Source organism: Ailuropoda melanoleuca, chromosome 9, assembly GCF_002007445.2.
Source record: "Ailuropoda melanoleuca isolate Jingjing chromosome 9, ASM200744v2, whole genome shotgun sequence".
In the NCBI taxonomy this organism is placed as follows: domain Eukaryota; kingdom Metazoa; phylum Chordata; class Mammalia; order Carnivora; family Ursidae; genus Ailuropoda; species Ailuropoda melanoleuca.
The window spans coordinates 67,422,210-67,445,950 of record NC_048226.1 but is presented as its reverse complement, the minus strand read 5'-3'; the positions used below and the strand labels follow the sequence as shown (position 1 = coordinate 67,445,950).

Sequence of the window (23,741 nt, the reverse complement as noted above, 5' to 3'; positions counted from 1 at the left end):
GAGGGCATCTGGGTGGCTTAGTTGGTTAAGCATCCGACTCTTGATTTTGGCTCAGGTCATGATATCAGGGTTGTGAGATCGAGCCCCATAGTGGGCTCCCCGCTGGGCATGGAGCCTGCTTAAGATTCTCTCTTCCTCCTCCTTACCCTCCCTCTCTAGAAAAGAAAAAGAAAAAGAAAAGAAAAGGAAAACCTGGTGAATATCTCTACGTACCAAGGGCTGGATAAAAGTGATCAAGAAATACAAGGAGCTTCTTTTCTTTTTATTTTTTATTTTTTAGATTTATTTATTTATTTTAGAGAGACAGGGAGGGAGAGAGAGTGTGCATGAGTGCAAGGAAGGGGCAGAGGAGAGGAAAAGAGAGAAAAACCAAGCAGACTCCCTGCAGAGCACAGAGCCCAGTGCTGGGCTTGATTCCGGGACCCTTGGATCATGACCTAAGCTGAAATCAAGAGCTGGATGCTTAACCGACTGAGCTACCCAGGTACCCCCTAGGAGCTTATTTTCTAATAGTAGAGAGAGTAAGACCATGAGCAAGTAAATAAATAATGCATACAATAATTCTAAATAGCAATAAGAGCTATGATGAAAGTAAAACAAGGCAATGTAATTTACAACAAAGAAGTGGTAGTGAAGCAGCCATGACAGGACATTTGAGCTGGTACCTGAGTGACAAAGTTGGAGACCAGAGCAAGCAAAATGACTCTCAAGTGGTATGCTCAACCAGTATGGCTGGAGTATAGTAAGGAATGGGGAGACTGGCAAAAGACCAAGTCAGCGAGGTGGGCAGGGCACACATAACAGGTCCTTACAGGCCATAGCAAGATGGTTGAATTTTGTTCTATTAAGTGGAGGAAGGCACCAACAGGTTCTAAGCTAGAGGAGTGATGTGACCTGATCTACAAGATCACTTTAGCTGCTGTTTGGAAAATGCATTACAGGGAGTCAAGAATGGAATTGTTGAGACCAATCAGGAAGCTACTGATAGGTAGCAGGGAACAGGCAGGTGGCAGCCTGGACTCCAGTTGTGCCAGTAAAAAGAGGGAAGTAGATGGAAGAGGGACATACTTTGGGGGCAGAACTGACAGGACTTGTCAATGCATTAGATGTGGGGAGTCAGGGAAAGAGCAATCTCACTGTTCTAAGTAGATGGTTGTGTGATCTAGTGATAGGTGGAAAACTAAGAGGAAAACAAATTTTTGGCGAAATTCACATCTGTAGACTATTGATAAGTAGAATAATAATGCAGTGATACCCTCAATGACATTTACATTAAACTCAGGGAAATGACAAAAACAAACTTTCACAAAGTTATATGGAATATGACCACTGGTTAGACAGTTTTCCTATCAGCCACCTCAAGCCCAAGACCATTCTCAGCTCTGGAAACAAAGATGAAAACCGAGTCATCCATTCTGGCCTTATGTGGACACATTTTATTCGTGAAGCAGTTCTAGAAATGCTGAAGAGTGTGAGCACATGGTAGGGATTCGAAAAATGTGTCATGAACTGAATGACACCGGTCCCATTACAGTCAGAGAACATGTAACATAACCGCCTATAAAAGGGCTGAGAGTAGAATTGAGAACTCTCAAAATTGCCATGAATCATGAATCTGAAATACATTATTCCCTATTTTAAAATTTCTACTTTGTGGGTGTGTATACATATGTATATGTATGCATACATATACATATGTATGTATAGTTACGTGTATTTCTCTCTGATACTACTGATGGGAAAAATAGGTTGCTCTAATCTTTTTTAAAATTATTATTATTTTTAAAGATTTTATTTGTTTGTCAGAGAGAGAGAAAGCATGCACACAAGCAGGGGGAGCATCAGGTAGTGGGAGAAGCAGGCTCCCCACTGAGCAAGGAGCCCGACGCAGGACTTGATCCCAGGACCCCGGGATCATGACCTGAGCCGAAGGCAGATGCTTAACTAACTGAGCCACCCAAGTGTCCGTCTAATCTTTTTTCCTAGTATCTAATCAGCATTTTCCCACAATGCCTTTATTTAAAATGAACAGTCACTACCTACCTGCAGCATATCGCCAAGGTCTGCCGTGCTAATATCTGGATCCTCTGTGGTGTTGAAGGGCACAGGGGTTATCCGTACGCGGGTGAGCACTCTAGGTTCTGGGTATCTCCATAACATCATCCCCGAGCTATCTTCAGTTTCATTGTAAAACAAGACCTCAGAGACACCAGGCATTTTCAAAGGTTCTGTTAAATGAAAAAATAATTAACTGCATGCTTTTGAAGGAACATGTTGATTTATTACAGAAAGAGAACGTTATGAGGATAAAAGATAAGAATGTAAAGAAGCTGGTTGGCCATTTTTATATGGCATGAGACAGGAACAAATTAAGAATTTTCCCTTCAGAGAGACTGAATAGTAATGTACTATTTGTACTGCAGGTAGGTATTAATGTACTTTTCAAGTGATTTTGATGTGTTATTTAGTGAACGTGCAGTTAACAGTCTCTCTCATACTGCAGCTGTTGCTACTTACCAGCATCTCGTATATACTGGAATAGGCCCGTTCGTAGGTCATCTGAACTTTGTTCACTTTTAAACATCTGGTTCTTTTCTATAGGAGATGGCATTTGTGGCGCTGCTTTGGGAACTTGCACTTCAAAATTTCCCTCCTTGTTAAGGTATCCACTGAGTAATTCATGTAGAAGAACTAAACAATTCAAATGTTCTTGACCCCAGAAAACCTTTAAGAATCATATGAAAAATTTTAATGGCTTTTAAATACAAACATTTCATAAAGATAATTAGGCACAATCATACTTGAATTAATGCAAGACCATAATTACATTCAATTTAATTATTGACAATAACTTAACTATAGTTTCTAAGTAATTGACCTATGGGATGAAATTCTATTACTTGAATAAATATATAAAAATGAGAAAATCAATTACATCACATATTGTGTGAATAACAATCAATTTTCAAAGGTAAATTACCAATGAAATTATGTTAGTGCGAGGTAATGTTTATGAGTTAGCTAAGTGAGAAAACAACACCTATTACAGTCTGAGAGAAGGCAATGAAGATCCTCTAGGCCAAAATGTTAATAAAAGAATAATAATAACCTTGTGGGATAGCTTCCCTCATTTTGTCATGAGATTAAACAAACACCTCTTAATTATCAGGTTCCTTTCTTTGCACTTTTACTCTTCAGAGAAAAAGAGAGAGAAGGCTTCCAACTTCTGTGTTTAGTGAGAATGTGCCAACATACAGTATTCCACAGCCCCTGATAATCAACCATAGAGGAGATACAGTGGAGTTTCAGAACAAAGGCCTTGGTGTTTCCTCTAATAAAGGATCACATTCTCTTTTTTCTGTATGTGAAGAGTACTAGTCCATAACAGAAGTATGACCAGTGGGTAATAATGATTAATGTCAGAGGACTCAAAATGTAAATAATGTTATACTTGTCTGTATATATTGGATAAAGGCAATGCAACCATTATTTCTAAGAGAACCAGATTAACACAGAAAAGAGAAAAAATATAAAGATGTAGAAAACAATAATCCAAATTCCTGTGGGTAAATTTTAAACCTAAGTTTGGGTCCTGCTTTCTGGAATTAAGGCAACAGAAATAAAGGTAAGAGATGTGACACTAAGTCTACCGTGTTCTCATCAATCTTGTTTTTATTGGATCCTGAAAAACAGATATGTGAAAAGTCAAGCTGGGGAGTTGAACGCTGTGCTCTAGGCTTTAAGTTGCCAAGAGACAGTGAGTTTATAATACAGAGATAATATACTATGCTTTTGTCTTACTGTTGATTTTAATGAGGAGTTACTTTGCTCTCTTGGGAAAATGGTAATACACTGAATATTGTTGATAAAACACCATAAAATCACATGCTTGTTGTTAAATACGTGAAGATTTCTGATAGATGCTGAACATCTCCAAAGAAATACAAAGCAGAAAGTTATTAGAATCCTTCCACATCTAGCTCCCCGTCAGTAAGAAAACTGGTGAAAAAGTCAAGACAACAGAACTTTTAAATGAAAACAAGAAATTCACATATAATACGCCTCCATTATTAACAAATTAGTCATTTCCATTTTCTGTAATTATGAATTTCTCAAGATTTTTGGATTTACGTCAAACTTGAGGGACATCAAATCATATAAAGAATACATTAAAATCTATCCAAATGGAAAGTTACCAAGAAATAAGTTGAATACCCTCATACAGACCACACATGGCTATAAATCAAATGCATAAAAGGCTGCAATTGATTATATGTCAAGTGTTACAATACCTAAAGAACATGCCATGGCAAATGGTTCTTATATATTGCTGATGACACTGTGCTTGAGACAAGTTGACTACTTTGTAACTAAAAAAGTCTATAATTAGAAAAAAGTTTAATGACCGAGCAGTTCCACTCCTAGTCACATATCCAAGAGAAATGAAAACATATGTCCACACAAGAGCTTGTACACAAATGTTCCTAGCAGCATCATTCATAATACCCCAAAGTGGAAAGAATCCAAATGTCCATCAACTGATAAATAGATAAATGTGATATGGCCACACAATGAAACATTATTTGGCTCATTAAAAGGAACAAAGTGTACTGAGCCTGGGTGGCTCAGTCGGTTAAGCATCTGCCTTTGGCTCGGGTCATGATCCCGGGGTCCTGGAATTGAGCCCTGTGTCAGGCTTTCTGCTCAGTGGAGAGCCTGTTTCTCCCTCTCCCTCTGCCTGCTACTTCCCCTGCTTGTGCACTCTCTCTCTCTCCCTCTCTCTGTTAAATAGATAGATAGATAAGAACAAAGGAACAAAGTATTGGCACCCACTACAATATGGATGAACCTTGCTTGAATACGATGCTAAGTGAAAGAAGGCAGTCACAAAAGACCACAGATTATATGATTCCATTTACATAGAGTCAGAAAGTGGATTAGTAGTTGCCTAGACCTAGAGAGAGGATTAGAGGGTAATGGGGAATGAATGATAATGGGTACAGGGTTTTGAGAGTGTTTGTGTGTGAATGTTCTAAAATGGATTGTAGTGATGAGCACACAACTTCATGAATATACTAAAAAACCACTGAATTGTACACTTCATTTAGGTGAATTGTATGGTATGTGAATTGTATCTCAATGAAGCTGTTAGAAAAGCTTGGTAAGAGATCAATCTGAGAGGGGCGCCCGGGTAGCGCAGTCGTTAAGCGTCTGCCTTCGGCTCAGGGCGTGACCCCGGCATTCCGGGATAGAGTCCCACATCGGGCTCCTCCGCTGGGAAGCCTGCTTCTTCCTCTCCCACTCCCCTGCTGTGTTCCCTCTCTCGCTGGCTGTCTGTCACATAAATAAATAAAATCTTTAAAAAAAAAAAAGAGATCAATCTGATAATACTCTTTCTCACCATATCGGGATTTATCTCACCATATCAAAAAATGAACAAAGGCTATGGGAAAAAAAACTTATGGGAAAAATGTGGCCAACCCCCACAGACCTGTAGCAGACCTCCTCTTAAATCAATGGATATTTTTGGTACGGACTGTTCTGGGCCTGGATTGCCACTGTGTTTACACCACTTAGCTTCCAGATTGGCAGTAGCACAAGACGGTCCTATCAGAATCCGACTTCTTTCTTTGAGACTTGTTTTAAGCAGAAAATCATTTATGCTGAGTAGAAATGATGACCCAAGAATTACGCCTGGGAGGGAAAAAAGGAGAGGGGTATATGTTATAATTATTCCTTGTCAAAAAAGTACATTTAAGCAAGAACTATCTGTATATTTAAAAAGCATTAATTCATCCTTTTTCAGAGTCTTCTTTTTCAGTTGGCTTTCTCCCACAGTTTTATGCCACTTATATAGAATTCTAGTTATGAAGCAGGTATGCCTCATTCACATTCCTAACAAAGAAATATTTGCCAAAACATTATGACTTTTTCCATGTGTGAGCATTTTAAGTTTTATGAGTAGAGACATTTTCATTAAATTGTGCAACTTTTTCAAACAACTACATTAAGAATCAGAACAGCTGCTTCATTTGTCTATGTTAACATGATGGGAAAGGGCAATTTTTGGTGATTTCTTATTGTAACAGAGTATAGTATATTACTTTGCTAGACACTCAAGTTTTTGACTGGCCCATGTTAAAATTCAAAACAATCAAAATATATAACATGTGTTTTCTAAAAATTTTAGTTTAATCCAAACTTCACACATCATAACCACTTGAAGTTTACAAAGTCTTAAAAACAGATAGTGGCAGGTTAGATTTATGAGAAAAACTATATGCTATAGTTCAAAGTAAATATACCCAGAAAAGGAATACACTTTAAAATGTAGGTTTTCTTTTGAACTTAAACTAGAAGTGTAGATCAAAACCTTTTCATAAAACCAACAGCACACTTTAAGATATTTGGATGCAAAGTTAGAGTGGTGGGTTAACTTTCCCCCAAGGAGCTCATATTCTGAATTGTCATTGTGAATATTGAATTTCACCAGACCACGTTTGTAATGCCCATGGCTTATTTTTCTAATGATATTTGATCCTTAAAAGAGATGAAAGATTAAAAAACACCTTAGGCCCATAGTATACACGTTTCAAAGTATAGTACCCACATATTGACTTTTTAATTCTGTGGAGGCTTGAAAACTTCATATAGGTTGTATGCTTCTACTGCAGAAATAAGATACATAACTTCTAATCTTCCACGGAAGACTTCACACCCATGTAAGTTAGGGCTAAGACTTTTGTTAAAAATTAGGACGGTAGAAATCAGTTTCATAATTTTTTTCAACTAAATTATGGCACTAAGACTTCTATTTCATTTATACAACTTTCTTGATTCACAACTACACCTCGCTTAAAGAAAATAAAACAGAAAAAAAAAAAGAAACAGGTTCCCAGATGCCTAAGAATAAAAAGTCATCTCCATTAATTGGATTATGAAAGCATAGACTTGATTCAGTACAGTCATCCAGGAAGTGAGTATTAAGGGAATGTTAGAATTACATTTCCCTTTATTCTGCAATACATGCATCTTCATTCTGCTCTATCTGGTAGTAATCTTAATGTGAATATTCTTTTGGTTACTCATACACAAAATATCTAATACCAAAGGACTTCTAGGTTGCTTATCTCATTTAAAGTTTATCATTACCTTGCCAGACATCCAGATTAAAAAAATCTCAGGGCCCACTTTGGGGGCTCTTGTCCTCTTATTCCAAGACTTAATTTCTAGATCATTCTATCCATCTCCATTATTTTAAAACATCAAGGAAGAGAGACTTTGGTAAGCTAAATGACTGAAATGTAGACCACATCATTTTCAAGCTTTAGTAGACTGACCATCCCGGAGGCAAAGACCATCTTATTCAGTATAGTACTGGGCACGACAGTAGCTCTTCAGGATATATCCCAGAAAACTGAATTGCCAGTATAAAATCTGATCCTATTTTCATCTGTCCCAACATATTTTTTAACTGACAGACAAAACCGAAAAGTGCTTAAATCTTTGCCATTCTTCATTTTGCCTTACCATGTCATAGAATAATAAGGTTGGATGGAGGAGACCTTAGAAACCATCCATTCCAAGCCCCCCTCCCCTAAAAGAAATCACACAAAACCCTTTTTATTTTGAATTGATATTAGAATCACCTAAAACTTGCAAAAATATACAGAGCTCCCATATACCATTTACCTCTCACCAAGCTATGTAACTGTAGCAGAAATACTGAAATCAGGTAATCAACATTGATATCATACTAGTAAGTAATCTACAGATCTCATGCAGATTTTGCCATTTTCCTCACTAATGTCCTTTTGATGGTCCAGGATCCATAGTAGGATCCCCACTGCATTTAGCTGTCAGGTCTCCTTAGTCTCCTTTAATCCGTGACAGATCCTCCAGCTTTCTTTGTCTTTAATGACCTTGATGCTCTTCAAGAGTCCAGGACAATTATTTTGCAGAACGTCTCTCATTTTGAGTTTATCTGATGTTTTCTCCTTAGAATGAAGTTATATATTTTTGGCAAGAACCCAGGGAAGTGATGCCCTTCTCAGTGTATCATATATTGGGGTATGTGATATTGCTGTTCTACTACTGGCAATATTAACCTGATCACATGGCTGAAGTGGTGTCTGCCAGGTTTTGCTACTGTAAAATTGCTATTTCTTCTTTTGAAAATAACAAATATCTTGTGGGGGAGATATATGAAGATCATGCAAGTATCCCCTTTTACATCAAACTTTCACCTGCTAATGTTTTAGCAAACATCAATGTTTCTTGCCTGCAATGATTATTACTGTGGTATGTGATCATGTTGATTTTCCATTTTTCTTATTCTTCTACATTTATTAATTAGCATTCTGTGGTTAAAAAGACCTGTCCTTTCTACCCCATTTATCAGTTCAATGATTTATTTGTATTAGTATGGACTAACGGGTATTTATTTTCTTTTATGGGTTAAATCTAATACTATCATTTACTTTATTGCTTCAATTCAACCAGCTCTGGGCATTGAGAACCCCTGCAAGTTGGGTCCTGTGTCCTTTAGATATACCCCCATCATTTTTTGAGAACTTCTTTACTTTTCTGACCATCTCTTTGAGGCTTATCTTATATTTTTTCCCATCTCATCTATGGCATCATCCATTTCTCCAAAAAGGGTTTCTTCTGCTTAAGAATGGTATCAAGAAAACAAAACGGGTGGCAAGTATGCTCATTGCTACTAGGGTGTCACTGCTTCTGGGCTGTCTCAGCAGAGAGGGCTAAGAAGCCCATGTATATATACCACCCATGTTGACACACACATCTGTATTTCTTTCCCTAACCACCAGAACATATATTAAAAATCATGAATTCACACTGATACCTCTGGTTCTAATCCAGCACCACAGAGTTGTTTCTAGCCTTCTCCCTTTCCTTATTTGTACCTCTTCCTATGACAGTGAGAAACCTGCCGAATACCCCTTCTAATGTGCTGATTTCTAATCATCCCTAAAATATCACTTCAAAGTGGTGAAAATTAAAGCAGAAGAACTAAGGCAGACATAAAGGACAAATTCATGGGAGCAAAGGTAATTATCAAAGAAAAGACTTAAAAGAAAGGGCTAATATTGATCTCTAGGAGTCTTGTTAAGAATGGGCTTGACAACATTTTGTCTGGAGCATACGATGAAGGAGAGGACCTTTCTCACTCTATAACAGCTTTCATTTATACAAAGATATTTGTAAGCATATGATAAAATCTTTGTAGAAGTAACAATACATACAGAATTTGGAACTTACTAGATATTTCTACTATGTAGGAACTACTCAAAATACTGATATTGTACTGTCTAAATTAGATTCTGAGGTTTTGCTTAAAAAAAAACTAGTACTGGAATGACAAAATTTACATCATTATATCTTATATATATTCCTCCGAAAGTGCCTATCTCTTCTCAAAGAACTTAAGTAGGGTTGATGGAAGGCTTTTCTTAATTCCCCAAAGTTATACAATTAGAAGTATTTATTGTCTGCGGTGAGGAAGGATGCGAGAAAAATTTCTAAACAATAGAAATTACAATAGAAATACTGACAGCTTCTGTGTCACCGCATACACTGTTAAACATATGAACACTTCACTGCTGTCATACAAATCCTGTTCTTTTTTGCTTGGGTAGAGAGAATGGGATAACTAGAATTCTTGGGTGAATAAAGATAGAGGTCAGGACTGTCATCTCAGAAAAATGGCCCAGAAATAGGAAGCCAATGGTCAGGCCAACACCTGGGAGCCTGCAACAAGAGGAAGAAAGGCAGTCAGATTCAGGTGTGTGGTGAGGAGGCCAGGAGGAGGCACAATGTATCTGAGATACAGAGACCTTACAATTGAGGCTGGCACTGTTCCACCTGTAGCTTTATTTCTGCAATAATAGAATCTAAGGGCTGCTTTGCTGGCAAGTAGGCTTGTAGGGCTGGGAACTCGCCAGACTTTGATTTTCATGTTTGATTTGGCTCGGGGATGAGCATGAGATTCAATGAAAACCAATGAGGTACAGCAATACTTTTGGGAAAGTGACCTTTCCTCTTGCTCCCTGGCTTTGAAGTTAAGAAAATGAAGGCAGTGGAGCTGCTGGCAGCAACCGTGTGGGCTCTGAGGCTGAAGCTATGTAACACAGAAGGGAGAGCTAATGGATTCCGCCACGCTTAAGGATAGTACCAGTCCCGAGCTTTTCACCTCCATGAGGCTGCTTAGATCACTTAGGTTGGATTCTCTGTCATTTACAACCCAAAGCATCCCAACTGATATACAGTCTCTAAGTAAAGTGATTGCCAACCGTAACTCACAGTCTTCTATTCTTTCCCATGTCCCTCAATTTCTTATTCCAGTGAATTTTAAAGGACCATTTCTTAGACAGTATTCATAACCATGCCTAATTTCTCAAGCAAGCGCTACTCCCATGCCTCTATCTACCAGTAAGGCCTCTGGATATCTGAAATCACCTCCACCTTGATATTTATGCGTATATGCATTCATTATTCAACCAACGTTTACTGGTTATCTACTATATATTGGGTATACGAAAGGAAAGTAAATAATTTGCAATTTTCTCTCACATCAGATTTTTCCTTGGCAATTTATCAGCCTCAAGTTCCGAGGTCTCAGGAAGTACCAGAGGGGGGAAAACAACCAACAAAGTTTGTAATATTGACTCTGTTAAGCAGGTGAACTGTTAAAAAACATGGACACTTCCCTACTATCAAACAAATGTATTTTTTTTTTTGCTTTGTATTCTCCTTTGTTCTGTTAAACCTTTCATTTTAATCAAGTATTTGTGTACCTATATGTAAGTCGCTCTTCATTTTTTTTCTTTTCTTTTCCCCAATAGTCTACTTCTCACTCTCTTCTTACACCTTTGTAATCCTTTTACGGTTTGTACTTGCCTCTATCTCAGGTGCACCAGCACTGATCATGGACTTGTTTAAACACATAGGTGGCACTGAGAATTGAAGATGCTTATGTTGGCAGTGAGGACATAGAACAGGCACTGCCCAAAGGCAGAGACACAAATGTGCCCTGCTTGGTCCCTTCTGCCCCCTTCTCTGTTCTTCTGTGCCATATACCTACAAGGAAATGAGGTGTTGTTCACTTCTGAGGCTTACACAACTGATTTAACCCACCCCCACGTGCCCATTGGCCCACCACACTGCCTACACACACCAGGTGGCTGTGGCTTTGCTCCTCAGCGAGGAGTTCTGGTTATCGGTGCTACTGCAGGAAGGGTCACCCACAAGTAACAGCTTTTAAGTTTAAAATAGAGTCTCTGTTTCCTTTTGAACATTTCCTGCTATGTTTTTAAAACAGCTACAACAAAATAATAGAAAAACATGTTAGTTCAAGTGGTTTTAATCTTGGCATAAAAGACCAGTAATAAGAGATTATGATGATCACTTAATAATAAAGAGTGGTGATGAATTTCACAAAGGGTCATTTATAAATGGTAAACCAAACTTCACACTTTTACCACAAAGTATGAAAATAATCCCTGGGACCCATGACAGGGTTATTAATTTTCCTTCTCCCTTTCTTTCACTCTGTGAGAAGCTAGCCTATGGGACATCATCCCCTCCTTTTTGTTTTTTCATCAGGAAACATGCTAAATACCTTCCCTGGGATGAAATGAATCTTGTTTTATGTATCACCACACACATACACCCAGGGCCCTGGAGAATATTCAGAGTTCATGTAAACTGGATACTTACACATTTCAAATCTGGTATAAATGGCAACAGATAGTGCATTAAGGAATGTATTACTCTCCTTCCTCATGGACTACTAATGCACGGTGGGATAAAATGACTACACATAAAAACTATAAAGAGCTATCTGTGTAGCGCTGGAAAAGGCCAAATGATTTTGTGACATTTTATCTCGGTGCGTATGTGCGTGTGTGTGTGTGTGTGTGTGTGTGTGTGTGTGTGTGCATACTGCAAATATGACAATGTGTTTACATTTGTTCTACCTGGTGAATATATAGGTGTTTGATGTGTTATCCTTTGCATTTCTGAACTGTTCATTTTCCCCCTAAATTTCCAAAAATAATATGGAGAGAAGAAAAAAGAATTGAAATATGCTGTGGAAGTGTAAGATTTTAAATGGTCACTTAAAACTTTTAAAGCATGAATATTATTACAGTTACTCAAACACTTATCATGTCATTTTTTAAATCTTTTAACTCTGAAATAATATTAGGCTTTTAGAGCAAAGTTGATATCCTTCACTCAGCTTCCCTTAAAGTGAACAACTTACATAAACGAACCTCAGTACTATTAACTAATTTATAGACCTTATTTGAATTTCACATTACTCCCCTCATGTCCTCTTCCTGTTCCAGGATCCAGTCCAGGACCCCATATTGTATTTAGCAATTGTGTGATCTGGTCATTCTGACCGAGCATATAACCTCATCTACTTCCCTCCATTCCCCAGAATGCTTTTCTGCCTGATTTTTCCATTGGCCTCTTTCAAAAATCTGTGTTTATATTTTTAATTTCAGCCCTAGCAAACTAATGGCGGATATTTAATTAAACTAAATGAGGTGTAACAACATGGAGAAGTAATTTCAGAAACAACTGGTATGATAAACAGAAATAACCTTGCTTGGTGTGCATACTGACATACTTTTCATTGAGTGTAAAAATTTAGTTCAAGGAACAAGTAGTTTCATGACCTTTAAAATACTCTTTCGGAAGACTGATAAATGCGAACCACTTGTTTGGGAGAATGTTTACGAAATGCTGCCAGCTCTGCATCGTCAGTCTCTACTAGACACTTGCTAAGGCTCCTATTCTCTGCATGCTGACTGTGCAAAGTGCGATCTGAAGCAGGGCTTCCGTATGTCACAGGAAAGAGTCCTCGGTGATGACATGTGCTAGCAAAACACATCCAGGTACTTTGTTATACAGCTGGAAACAATCTAAGGCTACTGGAAAATCAGCAAGCATGGGTTAGATACATCTATAGGTCAATTTGCATAACAGTGAAGCATCAGGGTGCCTCAAAAAGTAAGGAAGAAAAAATTTTTATAAAGATCGATGAAGAGATGATCCATAAAGAGATGACCATAATAACCAGACGACCAGAAACAATTTTTCTAAGTACAGTTCATAAAGAGATGATTGGAACTCTTCTCATTTCTACTTCCTTCAACTGATTATGTTAAAGTACATAAAAAAATGGCACTTGGGTATTTTAACATGAAAAAAACAAACAAACCTTGCCCACCCATCAGAGTATGTAAGTTGATTAGATTATATTTAATTACATATTTCATAATCTGCCTATATATTTGTACCTATTAATATAGTAAACTAAAATATAGCATAAGATTAATATGTGGAACAGAATGTAACAAAGCTGTCAGAGAACTACGTTTATGTTGAAAGGGATGCTGGTGCTCTTGAACAAATTTACTACAAAGTTTAGCCGTCAAAATGAGAGCCTAACTGGGTGGTCTCCTTGCTAACATGTATCCCATCCCATCTGATGATTTGTCATGGGTGGGGTTTCCAATCCTCATGTACTCTCACCCAGTTCTCAATGGTGAATAAAAGCTCCCTTCTACCCCCCACCCCTCACTCTACCGCTCTAGCCCAAAAGTCTTCTTTTGGCCATAATAAAATGACAAGTAACGGGAATAGGACTTTTTTCCCCTTTCACATAAATAAAGGGGGAATTACTCATCAAAGATGAAAATGTCTACGAGTTGGCTATTTTTACTTGGCCTTTGTCTGGGAGAGGTATTTTTTGAGAAACGTTTTAGAACTCTCAGATTCTAGAAAAACTAAACTAAAAATACCAAAGAGTAATGGAGGATAAACTTTGCGTCTCTTTTCCTCTCCAACCTGCCACCATGCTCACTGTTTTCACAGTTGTGTCAGTTTATTAGAAAAATAAAACTTGATTGGACCATGTGGCTATTTTTTTTTTTTTTAAAGCAGACTGGCAGAGCTGACTGTGCATACTGGAAAGTATAGGGCAACCTTCTTACAGAGGAAAGAACAACAGTAAATAGACACTTCAAAAGTTTCTTAGAGGAATACAGTAGCTGGTTAATTTAATTACATGAGGAAACTGCTGTGAATCAATTTTTTTTAAAGTAAGTTACATGGATGGAAGAATTGGTATAAACTTACTCAAACAGTGTTGAAAGCAAAATGACTTGCTTAATAATTTATTACAACAGCTTAGAAATTGGTCTTGATCTGCATAATCCAAGTGTTTTAAGACTGGTATAATAGACCAATCAAAAGCCAAGAGATGTTTTATGGTCCTCACTCCATCTCAGAATATCCCTGGGCAAATCAATCTTTCACCCTTAGCTCAAGGGGGGAGTTAGGACTAGTTCAGTGGGCCTCAACCCAGGGTTCTTTGACCCTGAGGGAGTTCCACATAGTAATGGTGGTTCATGAGATTTTTTCAGTATTTCAAAGAGCCTGAAAATCATGAATCTATCGGAAACAGGCTCAGAAGTGCAGTAAACTTTTCTTTTTGGTTACAATCATACCGAGTTGGTGTAGTTATGTTAGCTATCTCATCCTAAATGCAATGTGTTGGATCATGAGCTCTGTGAGAGAAAAAAATAAAAAAGGGTTCTTGATAAAGAAAAGGATGATCTTTAAGATAACTTTCAACTCAAAAATTTAACGATCTATGACTGCAGCATTCATGTGGTGCTGGGAGAGGGAAGGGGAGAAAGATACAAAAAAGACCAATATTTATTGAGGAATTTAATAAATTTCTGCCAAGGAATGTGTAGGGTACTCTCAGTACATTATCTCACCTAATCCTTTCAACAGGCCTTTGAATTAAGTATTTTTGCCTTCATTTTGGAAATGAGCTGTGTTGTAACTTTTACCACCATCAACTGCCAGTAAGTAGCAGGGCTAAGATTCAGATTCTGTCTGTGTCCTTCCAGCACCAGGTTGCTCCATAAAAATTACTGCTATTAGTTAGCTCTTAGTAATTTCATTTTTCCAACTGGCAACAGGGTTATGAATAAATGCTTTTTCTGTCCCCAGCTGTCTTGCATAGCCTCAGTATGTTATGCCAACATAGCCTACAGCTCCAGAGGCCCAGCCAGAGAGTAAAAGAACATCTAAGATGTGTCCTCAGTCACTCATCACTGACGACGTTGCTTTGCCAGAAACTTTCCTAGTAAATAGCCTACTCATGGCTTATGTGGATGAGAGGGCAATTTGCTGTGACCACATGCAAAACTAAATGCTGTCACAAATTCAGTAGAGCCAGGGAGAGAGATTTACTCCTAATCTTCTCTTTTTCCACAGTCCCAGCGTGGAGGGCTGAAACAATTCTTGTCCATTTCACCTGATACTAATCTATAAGGTGTTACCATTAAGATGCAGAGAAGAAACTATTGAGAGCTCCAATACTTAATTACTAGGACTGGAAAGTTTCTTCTCTAACAGCACTTTGCAGTGAGATATCTTTATGTCAACTGACAGCATTTTTGTTGTCTCAAAGGCCCTTTTTTTCCCTGTCCATGGAACATTGTTTTAAATAAATATATACATATATATATATATACACACACACACACACACATATATGAAATTTTTATCTGTTGCCCTTCCCTCTTCCCAAATGTATCTAAAGTGAGAGAAATCGTTCTTTATCATACCTTTGTTAAAACAAGGAGAAGAAATAAAAAGCATTTTTCTTCTATAGTACTTAAGAAACACAAAGTCCACTGCAACGGGACACAATTCTAAAATACCTAACATAAGGCCAACAGTTTTCTAGTAGTCTAGATTAAGTTTAGAATTTGGTAACTAAAAACAATAGGAAGAAAGAGACCAATGTAGCTAGAGACAAGATTGAAGGTGGATATACTTGGAAGAGTATAATTGTACTGGATTTCTCATTAGAAGGGAGCAGAGTCCTATGAAGACTTCACATTCCTCAAGAGAACCATATTTACACAATTAACAATTCTTTTGTTGGAAAAAAGCTTTCATTATTGCATGTGGACACATGTGGGCTGTGTAAAAATATAAAAGATGTGTAACACACGGTAAACAGAAAGTAATGATCTTAAACAGGCCAAATCCTTGAACTCGTCATTAATAAATGTCTCTCCTGCATTCAGCTACCCGGGCTGCTGGGAGCCTGTTTTCTTCAAGTACTTCAAACACTGAAATCCAGGAACATTTATTATTTTAATCCATTACAGGCAGTGCTTGATTTAACTTTATTGGTTGTGGTGGTGGTAGTGGTTATAAGTGGGGGTTCAGCAATGTTCTTTTACACATCATTTCAAAAGGGCTTAATTATATTTTATAGTTTGGGCCAGGAATTCTGCTTGTTTTTTGTCTAACAAGGTTCAAATGGAGTTCAGGTCGATGATGAATCAGAAGAAAAAGTCAGAGATGGTTATCTCTCTGAGATGAGCTCATCTCCCTCTACGAAAGGCTGGGCAGGTACCTCATGTTCACATGACAGTGCTCACCATACGAAGTTGGTCGCTTATTAGATGATTTTTAACACATTAGAAATTCAACCCAGCAGTTATCTTCTTTATTTCTAAAGTAACTATCCTATGTATTTTAAAGGCTTCCCATTGGAATCCAAAGCAGCTATAGTAATCCCACAGCACTAAAACAAAAAAGGTTTGTGAAGAACAATAATAGCATAACAGACATTTAAAAAATGCACAAAACTTTTAAAACAAAAAATTTAGATATTCCGAATAAATATGTAGAAGACTGTATTAATATAATTTGGTTAAACGAAAGTGTAAACGCCATCTGAACAGCATTTATCTCCCAGTGGGTTTTTTTTTTTTTTAAACATCAAACATTCTTAATCTGTTACCTCTCTTTCTAAGGGGGTGAAAAATGATCTAAGATAATAGTATTAATATCGCCTATTATTATCCAAAATTCCAGCTAATTATATATTGTTGTACAATTGCAACAAGGAGAATAAAGTTTGCATGGTGGGATTTCTTCTTCACTGCATGTGATTTCTAAGAAGAAGACAAGAGAATTACTCCCCAAGAGAGCATCTTACACTTATATGTTTATGGTTTTTATTTCCCACCATATTGGAGAAATAATATGAAACATTATTTTGAAAAAAAGTAATGAGGATTTTACTTTTTTCTCCTTATCTCCTGCTTAATTTTTAGAACTTCCTATTTTACTCCTTTTGAATGTCTCAACAGTCCATCACTACATACAGAAAAACACCACTGTTGAAAAAAATCCATAATCTATAGGTAATTTAAGAGTAAAACAAGAGGGACACGCCAGTTCATCAGTAGCAACTTTGAACCTTGTTATAAAGTAATAAGAGGGAATCTGACCAGGATTAATAGTGGTACTCAGTTCTGAGGTGAGGGGTGTCACGTTTCACGGACTCTAGGCCATCTGTTCTGACTGCCTACATTTTACTTCTGCAAAACTATAAACGCACCTCTACCTCAGGGACTATAGAAAGGCATTAGAATTCTTCTGCTTTTCATTATCACAAGATTCAGTAACTCATTTCATTGTCAAGATAATCCCCTTTTACTCTTTCTTTTGCGCTTGCGGGGTATGCCAAAATGACAAATAAAATCCCAGATGTTACAGACCCAATGAGGTCTCCACCTTTCCTTGAGTGTTGGGTTTAAGCTACTTGGGACATAGTGTCAAAAATGACAGGACCCTGATGCCCACACCCAATATTCATTAAGGTTTGTTAGTGATTTGTATAGCTGTCTACAAGCTGTACTTCCACTTCAATCCTCAGTGGCGGCATGAAAGCGAAGTTTGTCCTCTGGCTTTAACTGTCAAAGAATTCATTTCCTATTGTTCAGGCATTGGAAAGAGAAGCTGTTTCTTTCTAAAAGTAATGAAAGTCTTTGGGGTGTTGTAAATGGCTTGCTATTGTGACATATTATTTTAGGTAGTCATATCTAATTTAATGTTTTATTTCCCCTTAGGCTTACTTGCATTTCTGCCGCATCCAACAGCTATGACAACGCCTTACGAGAGTTTCCTCAGGAGATCCAGTTAACTATGGAATGAAAAGCTGGAGCTCCACTTTGTATCAATTAATGACCGGGGTTCACTTTTCAGTACATGAAAATGAACTTTAGGTTCTTTACATTTTATTGGTCTTGAATTAGGTGAACACGAGAAGAGGCATTTGTCTACGTGAAAAATAATGTGTCTATGCTTTCTCTCTCTTTTTGTTTACACACAGATTTAAGTGCATCCGGATGACAGAGGCCGGGGCAGTGAAAGTTTTTTAAATGACAGCTCTTTGACCAGAAGGAGTTCAACTCATTGTTTCCTGCCACGATGACAAGTCCCCTAATAGGTGCCTATGGATAGGGGATCCTTGCAACTTTTCCCCAATTCTGACTAAAATGTGAACCAAGATGGCCTCACTTAGGTTCTTCCCCCCAACCCTTTGTGCCACTGTATTTGTTCATCTCCTATTTCCCTTTTCCTTATCTATATGGAGCTTGCTAATCTAAGCATCCCTGAGAAGAGTGAGGCAGCCTAAAGTATAGCCATTTCACAGCCTGAATCGTGTACCCTTGTTTGCCAAAATCTAAGGAGTGCCGCCCTAATAGAGCCATAATTTACTCTGACAAGGGGAGCTAAAGTCTGCAGCTCACTCCCCACCCTGCCTGTGGAAAGTGCTACACTGCGTTCACAATTTATAGCTACACACTTACGGTTTCTCCAAAACAACATACTTCAAATGGCAAAAAAATATTGTGTTGTGTGTGTAGGTAGGGGGAAGGGGGTTATTTTTAAAAAGAACACAATATAGAATGGGATGGATTTAAAAAAAATACTATCAGCAAAAAAAAAAATACTATCAGCCTTAAAATGTTTCAGAAAATAAGAGAGAATCTCTAAATGAGATTCACTGTTATTTTTTTCAGTATTATAAACCAACTGAAAAAATCTAAGCACTGCATCTACTAAAATCAGAACTTCAGAGCCATTTTACCAAAGACATATGGGAGAACATAAGTATTCTAGCAGAAATACGAGTTAGGTTATTGTAAGTCACCGTTATACTCTGCCTCTGCAGAGCAGAATTAGGAAAAAATCAAGTCCCTTGAAACTCTCTCAGTTTAAGGTCACAGGATAGTACAGAAAGCTAAGAAGAACTTGTGGATTTCTTTTTTTTTTTTAATTGAAAATATTTAACCATTTCATTTTGTTTTAAATGATGAGAACATTTCAGCAAATAATCTGTATTATTTTGTTGCAAAAACCAATAAACAAATACGAAAACATCCTAGATTTAAGTGTATTGTATGTCTTGGGAAGAAGATTAACTTTCCTCGTTCATGCTTTTAGTATTCCCTTTCTCCATACTCTTACCATAAGCTTATGACAGTTTAGATGATAAAAAATACAATCATTAGATGAACTCAAATATTTTTTGTACCTTTCAGAAGTGAGGAAACATGCCTACAACATATTCCCCATTGTGTTTCTCTAAATATTACTTAGAACGTAAGATTCCTCTGGCATTACAAATCTATTTCAGCTCCTAAATTAAAACTCATCTGGAAAGGACCGTTTTACCCTGTTTATATAACATTGTCACATAAAGAGTGTTAAAAAAAATATTTCACTAAAAATAGCTTGCGTAAGTTAGGGATTAGAGTAGTTTCTGCTGCTATAATTGTTCCTTTGTAGTTTTTTCCATGATGTTTTTGCAGTGTTTTTGACTGTGTTTATTAAAGTCAGCACATCAAAAAGGATCAAAGAGAAAGTGAGTGAGAACCAAAGAAACCCCAAGTGTGTTGTCTCATTGGGGAGTTATGCAGATTCGCATAAACAAGTGCAAATTGTTGAGGTTTTAATGAAAATTTTCTACAATTATTTTATCTTAAGTCATTCTATACAATAACATCTGTATAGCAGATGGCTATACTGTACCAAGGCAATGCTCCTTTTTCTCTCTCTGTTTAATAGTACATCTGAGATGACTACTTTTGTCACTGTGCTCAATTTGGTTCAGCAAATAATTTGAAAAGTGCAGCTGCTGCAGATGGTCACAATAGTTATATAAACTGTAAAATCAAAGACACAGTTAGGTATTTCTGTATTAGATTCAAACTATAAAAACCTGACATTAACTCTGCTGAGCTCAAAGATACACTATAAAAAAGTTTAGTTCAATGCAGAACGATGTCACTTGCAGAATACGAAAAGAAATATAACTACTGGTAGGAGGGGTTTTTATGGGGTGGGGAGCAGTGAGGGATACTTTTTACCACTCATCAAAAATATACCTTGCATGTATATTTGAGTATATTTCATCCAGGTTGCAAAGCATGACTTTTTAAGATATTCAACTATATAATGAAATTAATGTTTAAAGCTTAAAAAAATTGTATTTGACTTTTAAAAAGTTTTGCTTAGCTAAAAATCAATTTTTGAAAAATATGTAATAATCTCAATTATAATTTCCCAGAAATCAGCCATCAGGTATAACTAGAACTTAACACAATCTTATTTTATTTGATTGTAATTAACTATTACTTTGCTAACTTTGTTATCTTCTTAAACTGTTTGAGCATGCTCCTGCATGAAGGAGAAATGTAGAGAAAACAGATTTGGCATTCGTTATGTTCTCATAATAAAATTGTTCCTATTAAATAGCTAACTTCAATTTGATTTGATTTGTTGACACAAGTAACTACTTGAGAACGTTTTTTGGACACTACAGATTACACTTGTATAAAGTATGTCTTTGTAGCAGCTATAGTTTCTATTTCTGTGTTTAACTAGATTGAAGGGCATAACTGTAAAAGGGATAGGAGAATATAGTTTTTCTACTATGAAGGGAAAAAAAAAAGCAATTACAAAAGCAGAATGAGTCCACTATCTTGTGGAGCTCAGTGAGAGGATTTTAACGACATTATAGAGATGTTTCAGGACAGACACCATTAAAAGTGGGTAAAATATGAGTAGCAAACGAATAACACAAGACAGAAAAGGGCCTAGAATTGAGGACAGTCCATTTAAATTCTTTCCCTCTGTTTGCGTTCTAACCTTCCCCTGCTGTGATTAAGGTACAACTGGAAAGGCGTGGGAATGGGCCAGTGTTGTCTGGGTTGCAATTTATTTGTGGATAAATCAGACACTGTAGCCTCCAGTGTTTCATAGTCTTTCATGTCCCATGGACCTTACATTTTTCATTTCTAACTTTTAAGACAATAAAAAAATACAGTGCTTTTAGCTGGCTTGGTCACAAATATTTCTGGTGAGAAAGAAATAAATCATCTACTTTTTGGCCTAAAATTCGTACTTCTCAACCGTAAAACTTTTCCTTTATCTCTTAAACTACTGTGCCCAAACTGGCTCTAAGGAACTAAGTTCCAGCTGCCACCTAACCACTTTTTAGTAAGCAACTAAGTTGCGTAGAGTTTCAGGATTTACTTTATCCCCTACACTATCCCTTTAACCCCAATTCTTTCCTGCAAATTAAAGTGGGGAAAAAAAAAAGTTTCCTTTTTGCTACTTTTACTTTGCAAAGTAAAATTTCTGGCATTGTGCCCTGAACTCCTACAGTAGCAGGTTCTGTGATTGAAAACTGTTACTTCCCACCTATACCTTGTCTTTTCTCTTCCCCTCCTCCCATTCCTTCTGCCTACACTTTTTCAGCGTGAAAAAGCACATAACACTTCAGTCATGGTAACAGAAGAGAAGAATGTAGACCTCATTGCCTGTCAATTTCTCACCTCTCCACCCATCAATGCCATCCAGTTTGCAGGGTCCCCCGGGTTTGGGGGCCCCCCCCCCCCCACTCTTTGCTAGGCACGGCAATGATGCACAGCCTTTGTCTGTCAGGAACTGCTGGCATGGTCCATGGTATTGTCCTTGCAAAGCTGAATGTTGGCTTCTGCTATACTTTGTGTAGCATACCTGCCACCGGAACAATTTCTCTCTTTTTAAATAAATTGTTACCAGTGACTTACTGTGGTGCATCAGAATCATCTGTAGAACTTTTGGAACACAGATTTCTGGGCTCCATGCCCAGAGTTGTTGATTCAGTAGGTCGGGGGTAGGCTCTGAAACCTGGCATTTCTAACGAGTTCCTAGGTGATGCTGATGCTGTTGGTTCTGAGACCACGCTTCGAGAAGCACTGCTCTAAGGGTTCACAGAACTTGATATTCCACTGTTGCACTAAGCTATTTTAGGTAAAAGGGAATTTAGAAGTGGACGATTTTACAGACATTTGTAGGAACATGCCTGAAGAGACGGATACCAACAGCTTCACTTAGGGTGTTAAAATATTTAGATTTGAAAGATTTGTTAGAAAATTGCCTCTTAAAATAAGGTAACAAACCATAAACCATGTCCCCATCTGTAATGGTCCTTAAAACTTTTAACCTCTACATAATACGAATCTTCACAATTATGCATTTTTAGATGCGAGCAAATCCCATTATCATCTCCCTCTCCCCCTTTCTGTGACTTACCAGGTACTTTTTGTGCTGCTTTGACATTAAGGCTTCCACAGAGGGTCGATAAAGATGCTAACAGGCATGGTTTATTAGGATGGGGGACAGTTTCCATGGAGACCACAATCTGAGTAGTATGGACAGAAACTTTTTGAAAGCAAGAAACAGTTCTCCACATGTTTTCTTGAAATGGAATCTTTTGTGCTCCATCACCATGAACTTTAGGTTTCGACAACTTTCCACGGTAACATTTTGAGGTTGGAAACTCATCCTTATTCAGTGTGGTGTCCAACGGGGCTGAAGTCTCCTTGCTGTGTGCACTTCTTAACTTCTTTAATAAATTGTTTATCTGATCCAACTTGGTAAAACTCAGGTTTGCTTTCAAAGGCTTTGATATGTCCAAGTTGATGTCTGCTATAGAATTGAAGAAGATAAGAAAATTACTGAAGCTCTCACTGAATGGAAGCCCTTACTTCCCTGTCAAGCTCCTGTTTTAAGTCTTCCTACACTTGTATGGTGGACTCATTAGGATGCCAGGTGTTATAATTCTTTTACTCATCGCCTAACTGTTCTTTCCATGAAATTACTTGAAGGAACACTTTCCCTGGACTACTTACGTGCCCACCTTCCTGTCTCAATCCATGTGACAGTTCCTGATACAGTGAAGGCCATGCATGAACATTTATTTCTGTCCTCCCACTCTGAGGCAAGATTAAGCAGCTATTTTAGTTTGTTACTGGGACTGGAATTCTTTCTTCCAAGGCAAAAGGACTTCGCCTAGAATCTAGCACAATGTTTGACACAAATACTGGTGTCAATAAATATCTGTCCAACTGACTAATTGACATAGCCTTTTCTACCCCATTCTCTGATCAAGTATATGCAGAAAAGCTTTGTTTCCTCTTTGTGCCCTACTGCAAACCAGAGGAGTTCCTCACATCTTTCCCTATATTCCGCATTCTAAAACACTTAAACACCCCAGACAATGAAACATGTGTACAAGGAGATGTCTCAAAACCTACAGTCCATTTTATATGTACCACATACCAGATGTTGTCCTTATTTGGCACTCAGCACCTGACATTAAAACTGACCAGCTTTAATTTTCTGTTTTCGCCTTCTTACTTCTGTTCTCATTATTAGTAAGACAGGAGACTATAAGCGTTGTGAAGGCAGGGCGTGTCATATATCTTTATATCCAGTGCCTGGCACACTGTGTCTCGTCTATGTTGAGCATAACTCAATCTAACAAGTGT

At 37.5% G+C, this 23,741-nt stretch overlaps 1 protein-coding gene across 7 annotated transcripts in view; it reads right to left on the bottom strand.

Moving 5' to 3' along the window:
• Positions 1-23,741, bottom strand: part of VPS13B (vacuolar protein sorting 13 homolog B) — a 768,204-nt gene that overhangs the window by 134,755 nt on the left and 609,708 nt on the right. For 6 of the 7 annotated variants that reach the window (XM_034668364.1, XM_019810220.2, XM_034668365.1 and 3 more), the window contains 4 exons: positions 22,504-22,899; positions 5,492-5,694; positions 2,518-2,725; positions 2,044-2,228 (listed from right to left, as the gene is read on the bottom strand). In XM_034668364.1, coding sequence (XP_034524255.1) covers positions 2,044-2,228; positions 2,518-2,725; positions 5,492-5,694; positions 22,504-22,899 — 992 coding nt within the window. The remainder of the gene's footprint in view (positions 1-2,043; positions 2,229-2,517; positions 2,726-5,491; positions 5,695-22,503; positions 22,900-23,741) is intronic. The other variant, XM_034668366.1, reaches the window with a different exon arrangement.